A 27,561-nucleotide genomic window follows, 5' to 3' on the forward strand; every position below is an offset into this window, starting at 1 on the left:
CAACAGGTTTTGGTAGCAAAGCCTCCTCTGGCAACTCTCTGGGAATAGGGTGGCTTCTTTTTTGCACCATCTAACTGACCAAGACCTCAAAGTCTAGGATGGAAAGTAGGATGCCAATTTGGTTTTATCTGCCATGCCCTGGAAGAATGGTGTGAAAATGTAGAGGGCACCAGGAATGTTGATATATTCTGTGATATATGCAAAGTGGCAAGTACTTCCAGCTACTGCAACTGGGAGAATAGAGTTAGTGTTGGATGAGAGGGATACCACAGGGACATGGAGGTAGGTAATGAGTTTGGGGCAATAGCATGAAACATCACAAATACCAGTTCTTCACAAGAATTGAAGAAAATGATTCTTCATCAAAATATGATTAAGATTCAGCCCGGTCTTTCATTATTTTCTTGTTTACTGTTTGTTGGTCATCTGTTAGTATAATATGCAACATGTGTGGAAGCTCCAATCTGCAGTTTCATATCTAACTCTAAAAGGGCAGCAAAGCTATCACCGAGGTCAGCTCAATGAAACAGAATAACTAATCCATGCCCACAGAAGAAAGCAAATCCATTAGCAAGCAGATCAACAGGAATTTTAATGGCAAAGAACAAGGAACATCTAAATGTGTCACAAAAACATGAATGAGAAGGTAGGAGAATGGGCACAGCAGTATGAAGTGTTGGTACTAAGTTTGGTGTTGAAGAAGTCTTAATTTTGAAGTCACAGCACGGTGATTCAGTGGTTAGCACTACTGCCTCACAGTGTTAGGGACCCGGGTTCAACTCCCACCTCGGGCAACTGTCTGTGTTGAGTTTGCACATTCTCCCCGTCTCTGCATGGGTTTCCTCTGGATGCTCCAGTTTCCTCCCACAGACCAAAGATGTACAAGTTAGGTGAACTGGCTATACTAAATTGCCCATAGTGTTAGGTGCATTAGTTAGGGGTAAATGTAGGGGACTGGGTGGATTGATCTTTGGAGGGTCGGTGTGGACTTGTTGGGCCGAAGGGCCTGTTTCCACAATCAGTAATCTAATCTAATCTCAAAGTATTACTCACAACTCTGGCCAAAAACATAGAAGACACGTTTCCATGTGCTGAGTTTAATAAAGTCATGTCAGAATATCAGACTGGTAAAGAATACGCTGTATTGCACTGAATGGTGAGTGACACTTGTAGGGTGACTACATGTAAAATACATTCACCAGTACTGAATGTAAGACATTTTCTAATATACCAAGTGCACATGAGTAAAACAGTAGTCGCTGACAGGATATATACATGGGGAATTATCTTACTTACAATCAGTATTTAGGCTGACACAAGAAAAATAGATCATTGGGCAAGGTACTGGAGTAGTACCCTTCTGGGAGGAGCACATTTATGACATTATCATAGTTGAATCAAAATACTAAATTCCATGCAAACATTTTAAGCTTTAATATCCATCTGCAACAAACATGAAAAATACAATCTCAATTCTATTTACAAATAAATAATTTAAATTATTTGGCATCTTCCTTTCCAAGGCTTAAAATAATCTAAATTATCTCACATATAAATTACCAGATGCAAAGACATTAACAAATAAATAATGTAGCTACGTCTATTCAAGTTAAAGCTAGTTTCTAGCTTATATGTTTTGCATTTGGCCCTTGCACATATCTCTTTAAGGAGGTAGCCTCATCACTCCTATTTCTTCAAAAATAAGAGTTACAAAGAATTATGATTAATTTTAACATTATTATTTTATTTGTCTCTGTTTCTCTGTGGCTTAGTGCTACACATATGTTCACAACAATTGAGCTGGCACTCATGTCTTCAGTCATTTTATGGGAAAGGTGAAGCTGAATAAAAAGCCACACCTCCACCATACCTTGGCCACATCTATTTATTAACTAAAAGACAAAAAAAATAGTTCCTGTATCATTTCAACTGTGTGCACCTTGTTGGTCTCAGCAACTTCTCAGAAAAACTGTTAACTGTCCAGTGCAATCAACACAGAAAGTTTAAACAAATAGATATATCCTGTTAAACCAACAGAAATAAATAAAAGCGTATGAAAGTTTATTACAATTCTTTGCAACTCTATATATATTAAGGAAAGAAGTCTCAATTCCAGATATACAGATGGTAGATTGGAAATATTTAGAAAAATGCAAGTAACACATTTGTAGTTGTGTGTTACAGTAGAGGTTTCATCCTACTGGACAGAGCATGAACTGATTGCTAGTGTCAGATTACTCACGTCAATGCAGCACTTTCTGGTCATGCATTGAGACCTACAAATTGTAAGATAGACCTTTTACTTTATCAGAATTGAGCTTATCTTCAGTTAAGCAGAAATTCGATCCTAGACTGGAGATGTATTGCTTACCCTGACCAATTTTTCCAACCTCAGGTTTAATAACATGTTTAGCAGATGTACAAGTGCCAGAGATTTTAGCTAGGATGGGGATAGTGCTTTTACGCAATGGGTTTCTAAACTGTTGGCAAAATGGTAATTTTTCTTTGCTGTATTACTGTCCATGACTAAATTGCATGGAGTTTCTGGTTTTAAGCTTTAAATAGGCTTATCTGGCTATTTACAATTCTGAAATGAAGAGTTATTGTTGCCATCCAGAGTGGCTAAGACACGATTGAAAGAGGAAAGACTGAAGGAAATACGTTGTATTTATGTATTTCTCTTCTTTGCATGTTACTCGGACAGGATCATACTTTGAAACAGGTGTATTGAAGGTTAGTAGTAAATGGAAGTGGGAGGAGAGTGCAGACATTTTTTTTGTTCCCGTCTATTCAAATACAACTGACAAATTGACGACAAAAACTGACAGATCCCAGTTACTGTTTTGCTTTCTTGCCTTCATGAAGTAGTGTATAAATTGCAATGAACACACAGGAATTTACTTCTCCATACAACTAACTAAACTTTTCTCATTCCCTACCTCCCCATCCCCACCACTGTCGATGTTAAGGAGCCCTCCAATACGGGCATTTTCCAATTTCCCCAACCTTTACAGCTTGCAGAAAAAAGGGCAAAGTCACCAGAGTCCCAAGGGACCATAGGACTGCTGTCACATCAAAGAGAGACAACTGGTGGTGGTTGAAGCGAAGTTGAGAAGGTAGGACCTTCATGGTAACCTCAGCCAGTATGGGTATTGACTCCTCACTATTGGCATCACCCTGTATCACAAACTAGCCATCAAAGCAGTAGGTTCCACTTAAGGGTGAACAAAGGATTGTAAAAATGTTATAAGCAACTGCTCTCAGTATGTGGGGCCATTAATTTTAAATATGTCATTCCTATGTCAAGGAGGTGAACAATATATTAATTACTATGGCAGGGATTCAGCAATTTTCTATACTAAAAGCTTTTTAATGTTGTGACTGTATTGGTCATACACCATAAATGCAGAAGAAGCACTTCTGACAGCACTAAAATCCAGGTATTCCTGCGGTCTCATCAGTAATCATCAGAGTCTCCTTCTTACAAGACCTCACAGGCTAAAAAGGGATTCTGACAAGCAGAGTTCACAGGCTATGTGTTTGCACTTATGTAATTGCATCAACAAAGTAACGTATTAAGGTATCATTCCTTGCTCACAATGTCACACAGGTCAAAATTATAGCCTCAGCTTTGGTGCTGAAAAGAAAAGCACTCAGTAGAGCTTTGTTCATTTGCCCCAGAGGGCAAAGAAAATAATTGGAAGATGAAGAAAAAAAACATGGATTTTTTTTCTGATAAAATTGCTGGTGGCTAGTTTGAGCTGATGCATTGCCAGGAGCTCAGGAATGGCTTATATGCATGGCCTCTCAGCAACAAAACATCATGCAGTTTTGGAAAAACCTGAAGAGAAAGAAAAATGTGTAAAATATAAAATTTGGCATGCACTCCTTATTTGGGCTTCACAATTTTGAGACACACAAGCATGCCTGCAATGCAGGCAATGAACAGTTGCTGCAGATTCCCCACACTAAATACAGTGTATCGATAATGTTCTGAGGACATTTTTGTGTGATGACTTACTTGGGTATAAGAGATCCACCAACAATCAAAAAAAAATTTATGCCCGTCTACATACTGGAAATTGTTCTGGGCCCATAAGTTCCTTTGTATGTGTTTCAACAAAATGATTAAGCAATTTATTTTAAACGTTATTGACTCAGTTAAAATAACATATGGGGATATTACACGAAAACATTAACCAATGCTTTAAGTACAAAATTTTTAACTTCACCAAAAAGTCACCTTGTTTCTCCACATTGCACTATACCATCAATTTATTCTATCTACTTTTCACTAACAAATATCAGATTTATTAAACAGTAAAGAAGTGGTTTTGGCTCAATGAAGATATCAGGCCATGAGTTTAGTCCATCACAAGATGGAGCCAATTTCTAAAGTAACCCTACCAATCTAATTTTCAGCTATCATGGTAGCAGCAGTAGCTTTGAAGCAGAATAACAAAAGGTTCAGAGGACCAAAACGTCCAAGTTTGTGGAAGGACATGGGTAGGGAGGCAGAATTGTAGAGATTTGCCTGTTATATATTCCATTATTCAATTTTATTGTCTTCAATAGGCTGCAGATGTAATTCTACCTACTTTACTTCCCTATCTGTATGCAACAACTGAAAGTGTTTTCCAATATCTTCAGCCAATCAAGATATGCCTTTTAGCGTGCCAAAATCGAATGTGTGCTCGTCACAGAGGCTCAGTAGCATTTTGCCCCAGCTGTTCTTTGGACAAAGAGATGTTGTATAATATTCAACCTAACACAACCACGTGTCATGTTTTCCAGAGTTGAGTATTATGATACTTCCTTTTATTCATGAACCTTTGTTTCACAGGAGCACAGATTGGAAAATTGGATCCAGAGATCACTGTAGCTAATTCTCCAACTACTCAATTTACTGATGAGAAAATCAGAAGCATCATAGACCAATGAATTAACTTCAGTGCCCGATCCTTGCATCCAGACTCTATATAAGCCAGACATTACTCCAACCTATCTAAACATCAGTACTCTGACAAGCATTGTAAAATTGTCAGATGTTAGACATGACAAATAGTTACTATAATGTGTTAATAGTGCTACATGTTACATACTGAGGTGCATACTGTAGCGTGTTAACTCGGATGTGTGTTATGTGAAATATGTGTGAGCAGCAGCAGCAAGGCTGATGTACAGCACAGCTGTAACATGAAGGTAAAACTAGTTTTCCCAACTTGGAATACATTAAAACCACAGACTGAGTACTTATCACCCCAAATCTCTAACGTAACATCTTTAAGGAAAACATATTATAATGGGCAAGGAACGGATTATTTATTGAAATGTTAATGTCCAAAAATATTAAAATTATAAATAATTGAAAGCTAAGTTTTGCATTCCAGATTTTGTTCTTTAACTCTATCCATTACTGGATATTCAAGAGCTTCACAGCTTAGTAGCCTGGATGTAGGTTTGCAAGTATGATTTCCCATTCAGCTACTATGTCAGCATAAAAGCCTGCTGCAGATTGAGTCTCCTCTCCATGACGTGGGATAGAACTGAGGATCATGAATCAGTACCATTTTGTGACACGCACTGGTTTGTATTGTGAATCAATATCTGAGTTTAATCGCCTTCCTACACTCTTACAATCTAGAAACAAGAAGGTCAGTATAAAAAGAAAAGCAATTGGAAAAGATAGCTAATTATTGACAAGTTTTAAGGTTAGCTGTTCAATTTAATCCATGTGTGGCTGAATTAAATTGAGGTAATGAGAACTTGCTTCACCATATTAAGTGGAATAAATTTTACCCTTGAGAAAGAGCTCAAAATGAATGCTAAGTTGTGGAAAGCAATCTTATTTTCTCAATTGCCAGGGAAATGAAAACAATAAAGTAATGAAGAAGGTTATTTGATCTGACCATAGGTTAGGTTATATGAAGTATGACTCTTAATTTCAAGAATGCCTTTCATGTTAGGATGTTGCTGAAGGCACAAAGCATGACTTCTTTATGGAACTCTGCTTGGGCGTTCACCATATTGTACATGTTGTATGTTACGCCTTCATCCTCATCAAGGCCACCTGCAATACAACCAGTGCAGCAGCAAATTAGCATTATCAGATTAACAAATTCAATCACAGTTTATCGCATTGAAAGAATTACGTTTTAGTATCAAGATTCATATAAAACAACAATTCTAAAATAGCCAAAATGTCCATTTGTTAATTTCTACAGAGGTGAAATCAACTTAGGTAGAAACACAAAACCGATGATGTCACATCTGACAGTTTGTACGTGCCTCTCAACAATCAGATCCAATAACGTCAATGGAACTAAATATAGGATTAGGTATAAAACTGTCATCAGATGCCAGATCACTGGAATTGCAACTCCATCCCAGGTGAATTTAACTTTGTATTTTTCTCACAATTCTCCTGAAGGTTTGCGTGCTGGATTGTAGTTCCTTAATCTTAGCAGATGTCAGGAACCTCACCCAAATAAAGCCGAGGCAGTGAACGTTGGTAGAATATTTGACCACGAAGTGTCAAACATGTTGTGCCCAAACCTGTTCTCATGAAGTATTCAGAAGCTCATTTCTTACAGATCACCGGAGAGCAATCAGGAATATGAACACTGTGTGACTGATTTTTCTTTTCCTCCAAGATATTTTTGTAGACTTAATTGGAGGAATTGTTTGATATTATTACTTAGCGTCACAGTATGATGGAACTAGATTAACAAAGGCACAAATTCAGTCATTAACTCGGGTTTATTTCAATGATCATGTCAGCTCAGCTGTAAGCATTTATAAAGCTAATTGATTTCATGTTGTCAGGCTCCATAACTTTTCTTTATTGGTTATTTCTTTCCTGCCATTAAAGCTTTCTGTCTGCAGTAAATAATCAACAAAATAAATATGAAAAATGGCAATTTACAGCCTAGTACCAGAAAAATATAAAAAGGTTGAGCATCAACCTGTAAATCATTCCAACACACGCCAATGGCAAGTAGCAAGAACGGGGGAGACTCCCAGTCAGCCACACGATGAAAAGAAGCATCTATGATCTCCATCCACAACACATATGTAAAAAGTGCATGTTGAAATAGCAACACGGACTGAGTGCACCATTACACAGAAAAACAACAGAAAGTTGCTTTTTTACATACTTTCATGGGTTGTCACTGGCTAGGTTATCATCAAACCCTATTGCCCTTGAAAAATGGTGGTGAGCCATCTTCTTGAGCCACGACACTCCCTGTGGTGTAGATACTCCAATAAGTAAGGGATTAGCATAAATTCTATCTGTTCAAACTGCTTCTTCAAAAAAAGAGTACATCACTTACTGAGTCTAATCTACACATGACAGCAGTCCTAATTGAATATCAATGCCCTTTGGTATGGTTCAGCAAGCCACTCAGTTATAAATCAATCTAATAAGTGACATAGCTGCTTGACTGTATCTGAAACGGGTGGTGAAGGAACCAACAAGATGGAAAAACATATTTAACCTCATTCTCACTAATATGTCTTCCATAGATGCATGTGTACATGACAGTGGACAAATACTTCAATAGGAAGGGAATAGAGGGATATGGATCCTATAAGTGAAGACAGTTTTAGTACGGAAGAGCAAAATGTGTCAGCGTAGGCTTGGAGGGCTAAAGGACTTGTTTCTGCACTGTACTGTTCTTTGTTCTTAGTGTCAGTAGGAGTAACCACTGCACAGTCCTTGTACTGATAAAGTTCCATCTTCACACTAGAGATACTCTCCATCATGCGTATGGCACTAATACTGTACTAAATGACTTCAAACAGATCTGGCATCTCAAGACTGGGCATCCATGAGATTCTGTGGGCCATCAGCAGGACAAAATTGTACTTAAACACAATCTGCGATCTCATAGCCCAGCATACACCTCACTCTACCATTCTAAGCTAAGGAATCATCCCTAGTTCAATGAAAAGTGTAGGAGAACATGTGAAGTGCAGCACCAGGCATACAAAAAAATGAAGTGTCAACCTGATGAAACTTCAATGCAGGACTACTTGCATGTCAAACAGCATAAGCATCAAGTGATACACAAAGCTAGATGATTCCACAACCAACAGATCAGATCTACGCTCTGGGGTTTTGCCACATCCACTTTAAAATGGGGGTGGACAATTAACAGCTCACTAGCAGAAGGAAATCCATAAATATCCCCATCCCAAAGGTGGAAAAGCCCAACAGATCATTGCAAACAATAAGGGTGAAGTAGTTGCAACAACCTTCAGCCAGAAATGTTGTGAGGATGATCCAACTCGCCTCCTCTGAATCTCGCCAGTATCACAGATGCCAGTCTTCACTTGACTCATTCCATGTTATATCAAGAAACAGATGGGTGGGCACGAGATATTGCGAAGGCTATAAAAGCCCTGACAACATTCCAGCAATATTATGATAAACATGTGCCCCAGAACTTACAATGCCCCTAGCCAAGCTGTCCAAGTATAGTTACAATACTGACATCGAATTAACAAAGTGGAAAATAACCAAGGTATATCCGGTACACATAAAGTAGGACAATTACAAATCAGCCGATTACTGCCCATCAATCTGCTCTCAATTATCAGTAAAGTGATGTAAAGTGCTGTCATGTGTGCTATCAAGCAGTATTTACATAGTAATAACTTACTACTGTGCCACCAATACACACTAGCAAAACTGGAGTCAATGGGAATCGGGGAAAACATTTCCACTAGTTGGAGTCATACTTGACTCAAAAGAAGATGGTTGTGGTTGCTGGTGGTCAGTGCTCCCAGCTCCAGAAATGTTTGCTGGAGTTCTTCAGAGTAGTGTCCTAGGTCCAAGTATCTTCAGCTGCTTTATCAATGATCCTCCCTTCAATGTAAGGTCAGAATTTCGGATGTTTTCTGATGATTGCACAATGTTCAGCACTATTTATGACTCCTCAGATAATTAAACAATCTATGTCCAAATGCAGCAAAATCTGGAGCAGACCTAGATTTTTAGATTAGATTACTTACAGTGTGGAAACAGGCCCTTCGGCCCAATAAATCCACACCACCCCGCCAAAGCGCAACCCACCCATACCCCTACATTTACCCCTTACCTAACACTACGGGCAATTTAGCATGGCCAATTCACCTGACCTGCACATCTTTGGACTGTGGGAGGAAACCGGAGCACCCGGAGGAAACCCACGCAGACACGGGGAGAACGTGCAAACTCCACACAGTCAGTCGCCTGAGGAGGGAAGATGACAAGTGGCGTTACACAAGTGCCAGGTAACGAACATCTCCAACAAGAGAGAATCTAACCATCGCTTAATGACATTCAATGACATTACCATCACTGAATCTCTCTCCATCAACATCCTGGAGGTCACCATTGATCAGAAACTTAATTGAATAACTATATAAATGCAGTGGCTTCAGGACTAGGTCAGAAACAAGGAATCCTGCAAGAGTAAATCACTCCTGACTCCACAAAACCTGTATACTATCTACAATGCACAAGTCAGGAGTGTGAAGGAATACTCCCCCTTTGCTTGGATGAATGTAGCTCCAACAACACTTAAGAAGCTGCACATGCAAAATTTCTCCCTTAAAAACGCTGTGAATGTAGCTACACCAAATGAACTGCAGTGGTTCAAGAAGACAGCTCACCACCACTCCTTTTGAACGAGCAGGGATGAGCAATAAATGCTGGCCTAGACAGCAATGCCCACATTAAAAAATATATAAAAATAAAGTTAGAAATAAGATCACAGTTGATTAGTTGCATTAGGGAATAAAGGAGTTTTGTGTTGTAGCAAAAGACCAAGATTGCTCAAAGTCTAGATTAGAGTGGTGCTGGAAAAGCACAGCAGGTCAGGCATCATCCAAGGAGCAAGTAAATCGACATTTTGGGCAAAAGCCCTTCATCAGGAAAGGGAAGATCCTGATGAAGGGTTTTTTGCCCAAAACATCGATTTTCCTGCTCCTCAGATACTGTCTGACCTGTTGTGCTTTTCCAGCACCACTCGAATCTAGACTCTGATCTCCAGCATCTGCAGTCCTCACTTTTGCCAAGATTGCTCAAAGACCACCATAAGACAATGATGCCATAATTACCAGTTTCCACAGAATCATCATCAGACAATGGCAAAATGCAGAAATGTTTGAAAACAATTCTTGTGAAAACCACAGCACATAAGAAGATACGATTCATGGTGACACTATCTTGCATGACTGACTGACTGGAATTAAAGCCTATGGTAATTTTCAAATGTAATACCATGCCAAAAATTAAATTCCCTGCAGATGGTTTTGTGCCTGTCCATACAATAGTTGAGTGAATAAGGATAACATATTGGGGGTAACATTTATGCATGGAAGGTTCCAGGGATGACGAACTTCAGTTATCAAGATATTTTGTTGAGGTTGGAAAAGAAGGCAAGAGCAGATCTGATACAGGCTTTCAAAAACATGAGCAGACTGGATAGAATAGATAGAGAGAAATTGTTCCTGCTTGTAAAAAGAATGAGAACAAGAAGGCATAGATTTAAAGTGATCTACAAAAGAAACAAGGGTGAAGCGAGTAGTTGGGCCATGGAATCTGGTTCAATTGAGAGGGCACTGGATGATTATTTGGATAAAAAATAATGTGTGGTTATAGGGAAAAAACAGGAATGTGCATGAAGTAATGATGCTCATTTAACAAGTTGCGGCCAACACAATGGGTTGAATAGTCTCGTTCTGTGCTGTGATTCTGAATAGAAAATTAGCTGGCTATCAGTAAGCACAGAATAGGAATAAGTGGGTCTTTTTTTCAGACTTGCAGAATGTCACAGGGAGTATATCACAGGGGTTGGCATTCGGGCTTCAACTCTTTACAATTTAGAAAAATGATTTGGATGAAGGGAGTGAAGGCATGGTAGCTAAATTTACTGATGACAAACATAGGTAGGAAAGTGAGTTGTGAAGAGGACATGTAAAGGGGGGAAAGAGGGATAATAAAAAGTACTGAGATAAATTCTTGTACAAATATCTTCTACTTGCATGCAATCATTCAAAGAATCTTGCCATTTCCTGTTACACATAGTTTATTAAGCCGATTGTCATAATTGCTATCATATTTTTCTGTCATTTGTTTTAGGTAAGGGAAAGCTGCAAGGCTGCATTGGAGGAAGTAGGAGCTGTCAGTTTGGATTACTATAATGGACAGGACTGGCTTTTTTATTCTGTATTTGTTAGAGGGTGTATGATGACATGGTTTCACAATTGGCACAAGCTGAAAATACGAATAAAGGAAAGAGATTTATCTTAAAGTGAGATTACTAATTATTTTGCCAGTAGTTTAATTTATTTTCTCACCTAATGCTTCAACTTCTAGAAGAAATACTGCCAGCAAAATTCTTTCAGGGGTGGAGTTGGAATTGTACAAAATGTGCAATAGAGAACTGACAGCTTACTTTACACTCCACCGAATTTTCTTGGTTATTGACGAGATAGACCACGTGCAAGTGTAAAACACGCTGATTTATTCATGCCATTTTGCACAATGGCTTAAGATGAATTTCAGGTCTGATAAATTAAGGGACCATGCGAGAGGAACTAAAACTAATATGAACTCAAAGCATAAACAGGCAAAATAAACACAGCAAAATCAATATTTACACATCAACATTACAAAATTGCTCTGTATGTGGCATGTTGCTGGCATGTATAAGCAGCTGGCAAGGCTCCTTCAGAATTATAGGATGGCACTTAAACAGCAGCATTATCAGAGCCCTGCAGCCTACAAAAGGTGGGAAAATAATATATTTTAAAATGTACAGGGCTAAGGGCTGGAGGGGGAAGATACCTGGAGAAATCACAGGGGCTGTGGGTGCTGCCTTCACAGCTGATGGCCTCATCTTTCTTTATGAAAGCAGCCCCTCTCTCCACCTCAAGCTGCAGTTGGAAGATTGCCACCATTTAACTAGTGACCTCTTTATATGATGGGGGCAGTCAATCCACCGTTAGCAAAATGGCCTCTAAATTTGTTGCCATTGCTTATTCCAAAATGTCCTTAAACAGAATGGCTTATTAGACCACTTCAGAGAGCAATTAAGAATCAATTACATTGCTGTGGGATCAACTCCTCATCTGTTCCTTTGCTATCTCTGGACTCAACCCCTGCTGGTTTCTCACATTCCATGTTCTGTGGTTAATCCACCAGCAGTTCTCTCTCTCTAATGAGAGTGCAGTCTTCTGGAACTATGGAAATGAGGAAACTGGTGAAGTCCACACTGATGCCCTGTAGGCCTGATCAGATAAGGACAGCAGATTTCCTTCTCTGAAATACATTGGTTAAGGGTATGGGTCTTAACAACAATTGATGATAGTTTCTTGGTCACCATTACTGAGACTGCTTTTCAGATTTTTTTTAAAGTTTCACTGGCTGCAGTATTGAGATCTGAACTCTCATTGCCATAGCAATTGCTTGGCTTTCTTGTCCAGTGACCCCTAATTGGGTCAATATTTGTAGAAATTGTCTGCCTGCCTTCTTGGGCTGTCGGCCTTCCTGATGGAGTAAATTTACCTGAAGGCAGCACATGGTTGAAGAGCCATTATTTTTTGACCCAACCCACTCCCTAGAGGCTGGTAAATTTCAGCTCCATTACTGCCATTTTTCTCCAGTCTACTTTTCTGATTTAACTGCCATTATTTACCAAACACATAAGGGACAGTTTAAAGGAGTTTTAAAATAATCTGTTTCAATTCTTTGACACCCAGGATTGAAGGATCTGAAATTTCTTTCAATTATATATTAGGATGGGAGCCATTGCTTTCAGTCCCCACCTCAAAATCTGTTTCCTAGTTATCAATTCCATCCATCAACTTGATACATGTTTGAGACTTAATCAGACTGTTTGAAATCTCGATCTGATATAGCTACACATTTGTGCCATTACTAAGACTGTCTTTTTTCATATCCACAACATTATCTGATTTAACTCCTCATCAGTTCCTTTGCTATCTCTGGACTCAACTCCTGCTGGTTTCTCACATTCCATGTCCTGTAAACTTGAGGTCATCCAAATCTCTGCTACTGTGACCGGTTCGTATAGCACCTCTGAATTCGCACGGTTCCAGCCAAGAAATGTTGTGACTTTAAGATTCTCAATTCTTTTTCAAACGCATCCACAGTTTCATCTTCCCTACCTCTGTAACCTCCTGCAACCCCAGAACTCTCCATGATATCGCTGCTCATATTATTTACATTTTTGAGGTGGCTTGTCTTCAGCTGACCAGATCATAAGCTCTGAATTCACTTCCAACACCTCTTTGAATCACAACCTCATTTTCTCCATTAAGGCACTTCTGAAAACCTAACTCTTTCATTAGGTTTTGGGTCATCTGTAGTAATATGTAGCTTAGCGTCATGTTGTGTTTAATAATACTCATATGAAGTGCATTGCAACATTTTATCACCCAAATTATACTAAATAAATACAAGTAGTCACTGATTTACTTTCTTTTTCCTTGCAGCTTTTACCCTACCCATGCCCAACAACCATCATCCACACCAATCTCACAGGCTTCAAATTATTCATATCACAAATAATCGAATAAAAGATAATTAAACAAATTTTTGATTTAATTAACTTGTCATATTCGTTTTCTTTTACCAAAATTTCCACTCACAGTTTGAGAAGCCCTATTCTATTCCTTTCATACATGTCTTTATCCAGTTTCCTCTTAAAAGCATTTTTAAATTGCCTCAAATACTTCCTGAAACAACAATACTTCCACATTCTAGCTGGGGATCAGTTAGCTGACTTGTAATGTAAAGCGATGTCAATGTTGCAGGTTCAATTTCCAGTGGTCAAGAAAATTACAATATAGAATGCCACCACTTGCAAGTTCCCTTTTCAGGTATTCAACATCCAGCCCTGGAAATATATCGCTATTGCTTCAGCATTACTGGGTCAAAATCCTGGAACTCCCTCCCTAATGACATTGTAGGTGTACCAGCACCAAATGGATTGCAGCATTTCAAGAAGACAGCTCCACCTGAGGTTACCATGAAGCTGAGGTTACCATGAAGTACACTCCTTCTCAACCTCTCCAAACACCTGAGGTTGGTGCCCCTCAGGTTAATCCACCAGCAGTTGTCTGAATGAGAGAGCAGACTTCTGGAACTATGGAAATGAGGAAACTGGTGAAGTCCACACTGATGCCCTGGGGTTGAAGGGTTCCAAGGCAGAAGATGAGGCGTTCTTCTTCCAGGCATCGGGTGGTAAGGGAGTGCCGGAGGAGGAGGCCCAGGACCTGCATGTCCTCGGCAGAGTGAGGGGGGAGTTGAAATATTCGGCCACAGGGCGGTGCGGTTGATTGAAGAAGTATCTCCTTTCCTATTATTTAAAATTCACTATTTGAATTAAAGGCCCAACAGCATTACAGGTTTCAAAAAAATCAGTTTATATTTTTTCTGTTTTGAACAGAAAATGTTAGATAAAAATGTGTCACAATTCACCAAAGACAGTCTAATTTGTCCCTGTCATCACACAACCACTCAATGAGCCTGAAGTTCTTGTAAGCTCACTTTGTTAATTCACAATCATAAGAAACTCTCAACTCTAAAATACAATTCTAAATCTTTAAAGTGGATTGTTGATTTCAATTCCTTCTAAAATGTCAAGTTTTTGAAGGAGCTGCACAATTTCATTACAATGACACCAGAAAGGAGGAACTTCAACTTCAATTCTGTGGGAAGACTAAAGAATTGGGATTCTTCCCCAGAGGGCAGAAAAGGTAAAGAGGATTAAATATTTAAGACAGGTGCTCAGAATCTTGAAGGATTTGGGAGTAACTATCCATTGGCAGGAGAAAGGCAATTAGAGAACACTTTTTTTTATTAACTCATTCATGGGATGCGGGTGTTGCGAGCTGGGCCAGCATTTATTGCTCATCCCTGATTGTCCTTGAGAAGGTGGTGGTGGAGCTGCCTTCTTGAAATGCTGCAATCCATTTGGTGCTGGTACACCTACAATGTCATTAGGGAGGGAGTTCCAGGATTTTGATCCAGTAATGCTGAAGCAATAGCGATATATTTCCAGGGCTGGATGTTGAATACCTGAAAAGGGAACTTGCAAGTGGTGGCATTCTATATTGTAACTTTCTTGACCACTGCACAGACCTCCAAGATCCATACACAGGTGCAGCTTCCAGAACTGGAAGTCAATGTGTCAACACACTGATCAGCAAATGCGAAACCTTTGAGCTACTTGCTTAGAGGGAACAATGGTGTTCTCATTTACTTGGTGCTGTTGTCCTTCTAGATGTTAGTGGGGATAGGCATGGGTTTGAAAATTACTATGTAAAGACCCTTAGTGAATTTCTGCAGGGCATCTTGCAGATGGTACACACTGCTGCTACTTCAGTGGAAGAAGTAAATGTTTGTGGATGTGGTGCCACAAATTGGGCTGCTTTGTCTTGGATGGTGTCAAGCTTCTTGAATGTTGCTGGAACTTCGTTCATCAAGGCAAGCTGGGAGAATTCTATCACACTCCTGACTTGTGCTTTGTCATGGTACACAAGCTTTAGGAATCAGGACAAGTTGTTTGCTGTGGGATTCCTAACCTCTGACTTGCTCTCTTATGCCTACTCCAGTTCAGTTTTGGTCAATGGTAATCCTCAGGATATTGATTAGATTAGATTAGATTAGATTAGATTACTTACAGTGTGGAAACAGGCCCTTCGGCCCAACAAGTCCACACCGCCACGCCGAAGCGCAACCCACCCATACCCCTACATTTACCCCTTACCTAACACTACGGGCAATTTAGCATGGCCTATTTAACCTGACCTGCACATCTTTGGACTGTGGGAGGAAACCGGAGCACCCGGAGGAAACCCACGCAGACACGGGGAGAACGTGCAAACTCCACACATTTAGTCACCTGAGTCGGGAATTGAACCCGGATCTCTGGCGCTGTGAGGCAGCAGTGCTAACCACTGTGCCACCGTGCCGCCCACTAAATGATAGTGAGGGATTCAGTGATGGTAACACTGATGAGTGGCAATGGTTGGAACTGGTCATTGCATTGCATCTGTGTGGGTGCAAATATCACAGGCCGCTTGTCGGCACAAACCTGGATATTGTCCAAGTCTTGCTGCAACTGAAGATGGAGTGTTTCAGTATCTGAAAAGTCATGAATGGTTCTGAACATCGTGAATCATCAACAAACATCCTCACATCTGAACTTATGATGAAGGGAAGGTAATTGGTGAAGCAGCTGAAGATGGTTTTACCTGGGACCACTTCCCTAAGGAACTCTTGTAGAGACTGAAGCAAAATACTTCAGATGCTGGTAATCTGAAACAAACACGGAAAATGCTAGAGAAACTCAGCTGGCATGGCATCATCAGTGAAGAGAGAAACAGAGTTAATGTTGTGCGTCCAGAATGATTTCTTCATACCAGTTGACTTTCTCCAGTATTTTCTGGTTTTGTTTTGAAGAGATGACTGACCTCCACAAGCATCAATCAACCCCAATGCTCTGTGGCCGAAAACTTCAACTCCCCCTCCCACTCCGCCAAGGATATACAAGTCCTTGGCCTCCTCCACTGCCAAACTCTAACCACCCAACACCTGCAGGAAGAACATCTCATCTTCCACGTTGGGACCCTCCAACCACACAGTATTAATGTTGATTTCACCAGTTTCCTAATTTCCCCTGGCCCCACTTTATCCCAGATCCAACCCTCTAACTCAGCACCGCCCTCAAGAACTGTCCTACCTGTCCATCTCCCTTCTCACTACATTCTAGAGGGAAGGCCAACATCAAGCCTGCAGGCCCTGTGTAAACGGACAGTAAATTTGTGGTAAGTCAATAAGAAGCTTCACTAAGATTAGACAGGAGCCTAGTCCCTCATCATTTGGAACTGACTTTCCATGTTTTTATGGGGAGAGGTGGGCCACAGTCAGTCTTGACTGACAAGATGTTATACAATGCTGGTCATGAACTAAAGAGTGGCACTTCCTTAGACAGGGTTCAAACATGGTATAGTACAAAGGATCACAGCCTGTGAAGCTGAATTCCTGTAGCTTGCAGCTACAAAACAGTTGATCAGAGAGGTAATGATATAAAGTGGAAATACATTTACAGATGCAAGCTTCTATTTGTTATGAAGAGTCATCTATACTATTTATGTGCCTTCAGAAGTTTTTCTTTTTAATGTCCCTCACACGGTGAAGGTCTATTCCTGGCTGGCAGTAATTAACCTGGCACACAGCTGGGCTTTAAATTTGGCGCCAGTAGCAGAAATCCTGGAATATTCCAGCAATGATGAGTACTTCTGCCATTAGTGACCACAAGATATCCTAAGAGTGGTACCATAAAGGTGAAGTGCATCCATACAGAGGAGCAAACGGAGAATTGTGTGGGATAATGTACTAGAGCTCACGGAAAGTAGCCTGACCTGGAACTCCCCAAAATTGATATTAAACAGATATTAGCTAAAATTCAACCCAATAAAACACAAGCAAGAAGAAACAGGCAAGAAGATTTTTTTAAAAAAATTAATGGGATGTGGGTGTTACTTGCTAAGCAACATTTATTGCCCAGCACCCGTAATTGCCCTTGAGAAGGTTTTGGTGAACTGCTTTTGTGAAGTGCTGCAGTCCTTGTGGTGTAGATATACTTGCAGTGCACTGAGGAAAGGAGTTCCAAGATTTTGATCTGGAGACAGTAAAGGAACAATTAGGAAAGTCGCATGTCAGGATGATGAGTGGCTTGGAAGAGAACTTGTATGTGGCGATGTTCCTAACAAATCCTCTGTAGTTGGCCTTCTAGCTGGTAAATGTCACAGGTTTTGAAGATGCTGTTGAAGGATGCTGGGTGAGTTGCATATCTTCCATACGATATTGCAACTTACCTGTTTTTTTGCCAGATAAGCTCCTGTTAAGCTCCTTGGGGTGTTTTTAGTGTTTTAGAAGTATTACAAAGAATTGTTTTTCTCATGGACAATGTTGGCAAAACAGTACTTTTGTTCAGAAACAGTGGCTGAGCATTAGAACAGAAACTAAGACACCCTCTCCCTCAATCAACTGTACCAAGCAAGGACTCATTCCTGCAAATTAATTAAAAGACATGTATCAAATGTACTCACTAAACATTAAAGATTCGATCATATCCATGGTAACCCTTGCAAAGACCTTCTCAATAGCCTGCAGAAAATTCCACCTGCTTTCACTGCTGGGTATCACCTTGCAGATTCTGTGAACCATCTTCACAGTCCAGTCCATGCAGTACCCATCTTTTTCACATACCTGTACCCAAATTTAAAGAACTGTAAGTGTTAGTATCTACAACAAGCACAAGGACTATGCTAGAAATTATTATTAAATAAGAAGTAAAATCTCTGTAGGTTAGATGGGCTTCAGATTGGTTTCACAGGTCAGTGCAACATTGAGGGCCGAAGGGCCTGTACTGCACTGTAATGTTCTATGTTTACAATTGAAAACAGAAATGCACTCTAGGCCACTTAGCATCTGAAAGAGAAAGACAGGATTAACATTTTTTATTAGATTTTCTAAAAAAAAGAATTTTTTTTCTTTTGAATATTACAACAAATACAAAACCAAACAATTCAAACCCATAATAAAAAACAAACCAGCTAATTACATAAATAAATAACTAACCTAAAAAAGGAAAATCTTAACAATAATACAAATGATAATAACCATAACACAGCTCAGCAAAACAAAGCAATAGCCCTCGATCATCGAACGCATAAGTTTATACATATTCATACTGTTCATAGTTCCTCCACTCTGGATACCAAATCTATTACATAGAATTGCCACGGTTATATAAAGGCTCTTTTTAGTATGGTGAACAAATCTGTATCCAGGTAGTCCAAAGAGGGCCACCACGTCTTATAGAAATTCTCAGTTTTATGGTGCACCATACTCATAAGAAAGTCCAAGGGGATGTGCTCCATTACTAGCTTATGCCAGTCAGCCAGCCCCAGGGGTTTTTCCTGACATCAACCCTAATAGAATGTCCTTTCGGGCACAAAAAGTGAAGATACTGAAAAGCCTGTTTTTTGTGTGTATCTAATGAAAGTGAATTAGCAAGATCAAAAGGAAGAGGAGATACTTGGTCCATTTCCACCTCTGTCCCCAAGACCTTCTCTATTTCGCCGACCACAACCTCCAGAATGCCCACAGTCTGTGGCAGGACTAAAGACAACAAGTAAGCATGCCCATGCTCACTTTACATTTAGGACACATTGTAGAAGCTCCCGCTTTAAATTTAGCGAGGCGGTCTGGGGCCAGGTGGACTCTGTGGAGAATCTTCAATTGCAAGGCGTGGGTCCTGTCGCAAATCAAGACCCTTCTAGCATTTCCCAGATATCCTCCTATATTTCAGAGGATATATCAACATCCAACTCCCTCTCCCAAACCTTACTGAGCCGTTCAGTCTCATCCGAAGGACCCTCTCCCAATAGATGTTATGTGTTGCTAACAATTAATGTATCCTCAGCACTCAACAACCTCTTATCCACGTCGAGCCTCTAACAACAGTTATAAGTGTGGTGTCTTTTTGTATGAAGTTTCTAATTTAAAAGAAACAAAAGAGGTCCCTAGTGAGCAATTCATATTTCTGAGCCAACTGGTCCAAAGACATTACTATGTCCCCTTCGAATAAATCACCCAGGCAAGACATCCCCCTAGCTGCCCACAGTTTAAACCCAGAGTCCAACATCCCTGTCTGAAAGCCCGCCATACCTACTATGGGTGTCAAAAATGATGTTTTGGCAAAACTGCCCTCATCCTGACGCGTTACCCTCCAAACCTTGACAGTATTCCTTAACTGTTCACATTTTGTCTACGAACAGCAGTCTAATAAGAAGGGATTGACATTTTTAAAAATGTGACCCTTCTTCAGAGTTAGGAGCAAATCCGAGATCAGGTGCGAAGTAAAGCTGCCTTCCCTCTGCCCCAACAATATATTACAAACCCATTCATAGAAGAATACTACCTGAAGCAAAAGTTAGCATTTCAATTCCCATTCTCAGTCAGCTGACTTTACAGTCTCTGCGAGTACAACTATGAATTTAAACACAATGTATATTTATTTGAGGACATTTTGTGCTGAACCCTTAATAGGAATTCTTCAAAGTCATTCCATATTGAGGATACACAATCAGCACTGAAAGATGAATTTTGTCCCATTATTTCTTGTTATATCCAAACTCAAGTTTGGTTGTGAAAGAAAATAATTCACTTCATAATTTATGATTTTTTTAAAAACTTCTAATACACATACATGTCACAATTTGGAGTGGAGCTCTAAAATTAACTTTTCACTCACTTTTTTTAATTTTCACAATCTCTCTTAATAACTAACTCCATTCCCCCTCACCAAAAGGTCTTAATCCTCTTACTGAAGCACTTTATTAAGACACACAAATTGAAAAATATCAGCTTAGTTAAACACATGACTCCCAATTGCATGAGGTTGCCTAAATGTAACAAATATTTTCTCTCATCTCTAATACAAGCTAATTCAGTTATTTTTATTCTACTCACCAAAGACAGGAACACAATAAGTGTGGCAAGTTCATTGAGTCTCCCATTTACAGCTTTATTAGCCAGGAATGTAAAGCACATATTATTCCCACAACAAATCAGAAGACGAGCACAGTTCTCCAGAAGCCATTCTTGAGGAAATCCTGGAATAGATGCACACTATATCACTATTCTCTTTTAAATTATTCCAAATGTATCCTCTTTATAGGCCTCTTTTCCTCACGGCATGAACTCTTGTTGGGATTGTATTTTTCTGTGCACCAGCAGAAGCTCAGCATCTTGCCCAAGTTATTATTTCTCATACATGAGTCTGGACAGTGAATTTGAGAACACTATTCAACTCTAGGGGCTTCATATCAAAGCTCCATTCTGCCTTTGCCTGAGGTATACTCATCCAGTGTTTTCAGAAATCTCAGTCTGAAATCTGGGCTTTTTTTTTGTCCTTCTCAGTCAACGCCTGTCAAGGTCAGCTGTAAATAACATTCTCTTACTAATTAAAACAAAATCAACTAACACAGGGCACAAAATGAAAACGCCTGTAACCTACTCATTACATGTACATGTAATGTATTTATGTTTTAAATCAGGACAGCACATAGATAATCATTCTAATTTTCAGAATACACCATGCAAAGTTGAAGTATCAAGTAAAACTAGGGATTTTACACAGCAAAGGATACACTGCCTAGGCTTCCATCAACAACATTCCATGCTTCATTGGTTGATACATTTGAAAAAAATAGCTGCCAGTTACCAACAAGGACTGAAGATTAGGTTAAGAATTACAGACATGGATGATCAGATTCTCTACAGGATATTATGGTTCCTGTGCTGCTGGGATTATAGAAATGTCAACCATAAACTTTATCTCCAGGATGCCTTTAAGCTCAGTTTCTTTAGTTCACGTCATTCCATTTGTTTTCGCCTCAGTAACTCTTAACTCTCCACCACAGCATTTCTTACCTCTCTCTATTTTACTAATTACATTGGTCATTGTTGTTCTGAATTAATTTATTCTATTTTTTTCTAAGGCTGGTATTATTAAATATCCTACAATAAGCCTTTTTGTCAAATGAAACTGAGCGTCATCATAGCATCTGTTAGTTTTATTCAAGCTTCCCAGGACTTCAAAACATGGGATTCATTACATCTCAGTCTTTCCATTCTCTTACAGTTTTCAGGCTTTTGGGAAAAGTCAGTTACCTGCTAACTCTTCTAACAAAGTGAAAATGTCATCAGCTGTCCATTCTTTGGCATTTTCATGCAGCAATCTAACTGCTGCTGCAAGACCTTTTATACTGTCCTCACTAGCAGGTAACTGGGTCATATGATGCCAGTGGATCTGACCTGAAAAAGGAACAAAGACAAACAACAACATCTTGCACTGAAAAAGGACACTTAAAGTTGTGGATGCCACAAGACTTCTCAAATGCAGGAATGTGAATATAAGAAAAGTCATATCAACCATGATCCTATTGAAAAGTGGAGCAGGCCCAAAGGCCAAACGGCCTACTCCTGTTCCTAATATGGCCTTATAGAAAAATAAATGCTGACTACAACATCATGAACAGTGCGTAACACTATTCAAGCTGAATATTCACTTTTATTATAGAATTATAACATAAAATTATAGAATAGTACAGCACAGTAGAATGGCCCCTGAAGGTCGTGTCAGCTCTTTTGAAAAACATTCCAGTTAATCCACTCCTTTGCCCTTTTCTCATATCTCTAATAATCTTCTCTCGTTTATCTAATTCGCTTTTGAATGCTATTACTGAATCTGTTCCAGTGTATTCCAAATTCATACCACTCTGCTCAAAATAAAAAGGTTTTTTCTCCCCAGTTATTTCTAGTTCTTTTCCAAATACTTTAATTTACACTACATAAACCCCTCACAATTTTATATACCTCTCTCAAATATCCTGTTAGCCCTTCCCACCCCAAGGGCAGCAATCCTAACTCCTCCAATTTCACTACGTAACAGTAATCTCTAATCACTTGAACTGTTTTAGCAAACCTCTGCTGCACCTTCTCCAAATGCTTCATATCCATCCCAAAGTGTGGTTTCAGAACTGGGCCACTGCAGCTGGGGAGCACAGCAGGTCAGGCAGCATCCAAGGAGCAGGAGAAACGATGTTTTGGGCATAAGCACTTCATCAGGAATGAAGGGCTTATGCCCAAAACATCGATTCTCTTGCTCCTCGGATGCTGCTTAACCTGCTGTGCTTTTCCAGCACCAACTCTCAACTGATCATCTGCAGTCTTCACATTTTCATACTGCAGCTGGGGCCAAACCATTAGTTTAAGCACAAAAGTGCTGATTCTTATTGAGATAATGAAAGGGATTATACTCGTCTTGTGGTATCCCACACAACAAGCTATAAAATCAACATCCTGAAACACCCATCATTATTGATACACTTATTGACAAGGTCCATATGTGAATAATGATAATTTGAGTGATATATTAGAAGGCTGTCTGCACAATGACACTATGCTTCAGCCAGAGTTAGCCATTTCCAAAATCAGTGAGAAAACTAATTGTAAAAAATAGTATACAGCACTAAATTACCTAACCGCTCTATACTAGTCCTTACCATCACTGAGGGACATGGGACCATAGAGTAAGTACAGCAATCTTGCTTGGTTCACCATCGGCCATGGTTTAAGGATACGAGTCAGCCAGAAAGCTATGTCGCATTGGTGCTCCCAATGATCCAAGAGAACTCGCCGGTAATACAAACGGATCTGTAGCTCTAGCTTTCTAGTCGCACCTGTTACAAGCACAACACAAAAACTGTTGTACAAATTCTACAAATCCCAAGACCATATTGCATTATTTGTGTAATTTAGATCACCTGTATAAATATTTACGCACTGTAATCCTGTCCTTCTAAATGAAAAGCACTATGTGGATTTGTTGAAGGTGGGGTGTGGATAAAAAAAAGGAACAAGATATTAAACATTGACACATGGATACCTGCAAATTCTCTATATATAACTGATACAACTAGAGATTGAATCTTTTGGGCTCACCTGAAGCTTTTAGAATATCAGGTGGGCTGGAAGAACAAATTCAGTTTCTCAATAGTGGGTTAATTTTTGGTATTAAGTTCTCAGAACTCTTCAGACTGTTTGCTACTGCTGACCTTTATAGTCAGGGACTCCTTCTGCATTCATTCAAATGCAATAATACTAATGACAGCCAAACTCACTGGAATTACCTTCATGGGTGCAACTTGTTCATGAAAAATGGGAAAAAGATCTGTTCACAAACCCAAATATACTTATGAGGCATATATCTGATGGGGTAAAATTAATCCTCCTACAAGCACTTAGGTGTATGTAAGTGTAAAGGGTGAAAGTTGAATGGGACATTGGCTGACTTGTTTGGGGGGGGGCGCTAATCTCGAAGAGTGTGGTGCTGTAAAAGCACAGCTGGTCAGGCAAAATCCAAGAACCAGGAGCGTTGATGTTTCGAGCATAAGTTCTTCATCAGAATGAAGAGAGTATGCTCGAAACATTGATTTTCCTGCTCCTCGGATGTTGTCAGACCAGCTGTGCTTTTCCAGCATCACACTCTTCGATTCTGATCTCCAGCATCGGCAGTCCTCACTTTCTCCAAGTCAGCCAATCTGACTAACACTAGAAAACTTGGTGGCTTAAAATGAAAAGAGGGCCTTACTGAAAACAGTACTCAACACAAAAGGTGGTCTAGGTGGAAAGGAACTGGATTGAATTGAATTTCAAATGTGGGTTTGTGGAAGGACCCAGAGGAATGTAAAGAACTAACTAGGATGCAAAGGGAAAAGTTATGGTGGTACAGCTAGGGGAATACAGGAAGGTGAAAACTATATATTAAGATTAACAGAAGGTTGAAAACCAATGCACACAAAGTGATTTCATCTTCTTTCATTTTTGTTTCAAAGCACTACATATTGGTGCCAACCCAGCAGCCAATGCTGCTGACTGGTTTGCCATCTTGCCTCAGATAACTCTGGCAGGTGTTCCTCTGGTGATCCAAAGTCTACAGGACTCCAGCTCGCTGCAGGTCTCCCGTGCAAGTATAACTTGAATGGCCTCACCTGACAGAGGTGTTTGGGTTACTGGCAGAGGGGATGTGGTGCAGTCAGCACCTCTGGAGTGTGCTGAGATGACAAATCTTGGATGTCTGGCTGTCATTTCTCCATCTTGTCACAGTGGCACCTCCCTGCCAGGCACCTGGAGGGAGATCAAGGTCCCTGGCCCTCTTTTGCCTGACTATTCCACAAAAGTATCCATGGCATGACACATACTTTGTACAACAATCCTGCGATCTTTTCCAATCTGTTAAGACTTCAGCCTACAAAAATTTTCCCTCCATACGACCTTAAGGAGTAGTAGTCATGCTAGATGCTCACATGCACTCTATATACTACAGTACAAAGAGCACTAAGTCACTCATTCACTACTATAATCTGAGAGGAAAATAATCTCAGGAAAGCAAGATAGTTAAGTTTTGGGACACAGTTGGCACATCATTGTTGTGGTAGATGAATACCTCTTGCAAATGAAGGGTTGAACCATCTAAGTGCCATCCCATTACAGTCCTGTATAACACCATATTGACGTGAAAACTGAGCAGAAGGATGTGGGCAAAAAGAGAACAAATTAACTTAAAACTTACACCAAAGAAATTCAATGTTTTAAAGTTATAAACCAAGTATTCCCTTGAAGGCAGTTCTTAATGTCTACATATTCATTGCAAGTTGCATTTGATCTTAAATCTAAGCACTGTCAGGTTCAGTTGGGCCTGTCTGCCTCATCTCACTATTGCCTGATCTTCCTCAGCATCAGCTTGGGCTCTCTCCTCACCTGCATCAGACTCCCTCATCTGAAGAGAATGGTGGCCCATCCATCGCCTCCTCTTCTAAGTTCTCACCCCATCATTAAACTAGGTTGTGCAACACACAGTAAACAATTACTATTCTGGACACCCCTGTCCAATGAGTACTTGAGTGCTCCTCAGCTGTGTGGACCTGACAAGGAACATGCACCTTTAGAAGACAAAATTATCTGTTCACTGATAACCTTTGTGGATTTATAGACATTGTTGTAACACTGCTCAGAACTAGAATGAGGAACTTGCACAAGGGTCATCAGAGTCGAGAGTGTGGTGCTGGAAAAGCAATGCCAGTCAGGCAGCCTGTGCGGATCAGAAGAATTGACGTTTCAGGCATAAGCCCTTCCTCAGGTCATCAGCCATGTCTTCTGGGATACCCCTTATAACCACCACTAGCCCTTAGGGAACTGATGATGAGAAGCAAAAATTCACAGAAACTGAGTGATATGCAGATAGTAAGCCTAATGACAATTCCCTGAATACTTGGTATACACCTGCAAGAATTGCTGCTTTTGATTGAAAATAAGCTGGACATAGAGAAGTTAAAATCCTTTCCTTTTCGGGATATTGGCTGAATGATGCCATGCAGCTCTAAGCATCTATTGCATGCAGTCAATTGCCCCTTGTATACAAAAATTACCGTTCAGGGCACCATGTCCAGACCTATCCATATTTCCCTGCTCCAGTTTCTCACTACCAATCCAGGACAGCCTCAAAAATCCACCTACGATGCTTCCAATTATAGACAGTCTCCCAGTGCGAATGGGTCCCATTCTGGAGTCTGTTCACAAGTTGATTTGTCCACAAGTTGGCACACAATGCAAGTCAATATAAAAGAGCTGTTCGTAATATGATCTTTAAAATTACACCTCTTTATGAGATAGCGTTCATAAGTAAAAAGCACTTGTAAAGCAGATGTTTGTAAATCAAGGGCCCCCTTTACAGGAAACATCAGTTAGATGGTTGACATTCTCACCTTTGCCAAATCAGAGGATCTAGAAGCTTGTCTCTCTGGCGCTGCTGTGATTTAACTCTCTAATAGTTGAGAGAGTTCCAATAAGCTACTTAAGTAGCAGTTAAGTATTATTCTTATTGAGATCTCTCACAAGGTTGCATTAATATAACCTTTTCCGGTTACACTGACTGCTTATTGATAAAGACATGTGATCCTGAAGTTGTGTTACATGGCACTAATTAAAACTGACCTAACAATAATCTCTTGGGCCTATGAACGCCAGAAACCTTCAACTTGCACAACTGTTGCCCAGCTGTAGTAGTTTCCAGTTTGTGATCATGCAGACTCAATGTAACATGAGATTTGAATATGGATTGCCCAAAATTCATGAAGAAAGGATTCTTTATTCTACTGGCAACAAGTCATTACAAACAGGAAAGGAAATTAAGGATAAACAATTAACTATTTAAACTATGAACAGAGCATGACTGCGTGGGTTACATTGGGGTGACAAATTCCTTTGTTTGTCTGAGCTCCCTTTATATCTGTCCTCTCCACCAAAGACACATTTTCCTTTCTGGCAAGAATCAGTTTGACTGTTCCAGTTGCCACCCCCGACCCCCCCAAACCCCCCCACACCTTCAAACTGCCACCCACTGGTGGAGATTCCAGAGAACTGCTCAGCTCCCTCCATCATTGTCCTCATCTGCTGCTGGAGGTCCCATTACATACTTACCTGCTTGAACGTGGCAACTGGAAAAAGCAAACTATGACTATCCGTTAAGCAGTTGCATTATCAGCAGGTTCAATTGTTCCACATGACTAGGTCATACTGTACAAAACTAGTAATATTTGTCGAGGAGGTAACAAAGTGTTTGGACAAGAGTAGAGCGTTGATCTAGTTTATATATGGATTTCATGGTCACACATGGGAGACTGACAAAGAAGTAAATGTTCATGGGATCCAGGGTAACTTGGGAAGTTGAATCCAAAATTGGCTTAATGACAGGAGACAGAGGATAATGGTGGAAGGCTGTTTGTATGACTGTAGCCCAACGTGTAGCAGTGAACCACAGGAATCAGTATGGGTTCCTTTTAGTTGATGATATTTGAGTGGGATGATAAATAAGTTTGTCAATGACACAAAGATTGGCAGGGTGG

General features: G+C 40.0%; 1 protein-coding gene across 1 annotated transcript in view; it reads right to left on the bottom strand.

The window, feature by feature from the left end:
- LOC140489069 (F-box only protein 47-like) overlaps nucleotides 1-27,561 on the bottom strand; it is a 102,979-nt gene that overhangs the window by 65,223 nt on the left and 10,195 nt on the right. Inside the window, exons 3-7 of the mRNA XM_072588307.1 lie at nucleotides 23,161-23,337; nucleotides 21,767-21,910; nucleotides 20,564-20,706; nucleotides 18,136-18,295; nucleotides 5,910-6,070 (exon numbers count right to left, since the gene is read on the bottom strand). Of these exons, the coding sequence (XP_072444408.1) occupies nucleotides 5,958-6,070; nucleotides 18,136-18,295; nucleotides 20,564-20,706; nucleotides 21,767-21,910; nucleotides 23,161-23,337 (737 nt within the window). The 3' untranslated portion in view covers nucleotides 5,910-5,957. The remainder of the gene's footprint in view (nucleotides 1-5,909; nucleotides 6,071-18,135; nucleotides 18,296-20,563; nucleotides 20,707-21,766; nucleotides 21,911-23,160; nucleotides 23,338-27,561) is intronic.

This window comes from Chiloscyllium punctatum, chromosome 18 (genome assembly GCF_047496795.1).
Source record: "Chiloscyllium punctatum isolate Juve2018m chromosome 18, sChiPun1.3, whole genome shotgun sequence".
In the NCBI taxonomy this organism is placed as follows: domain Eukaryota; kingdom Metazoa; phylum Chordata; class Chondrichthyes; order Orectolobiformes; family Hemiscylliidae; genus Chiloscyllium; species Chiloscyllium punctatum.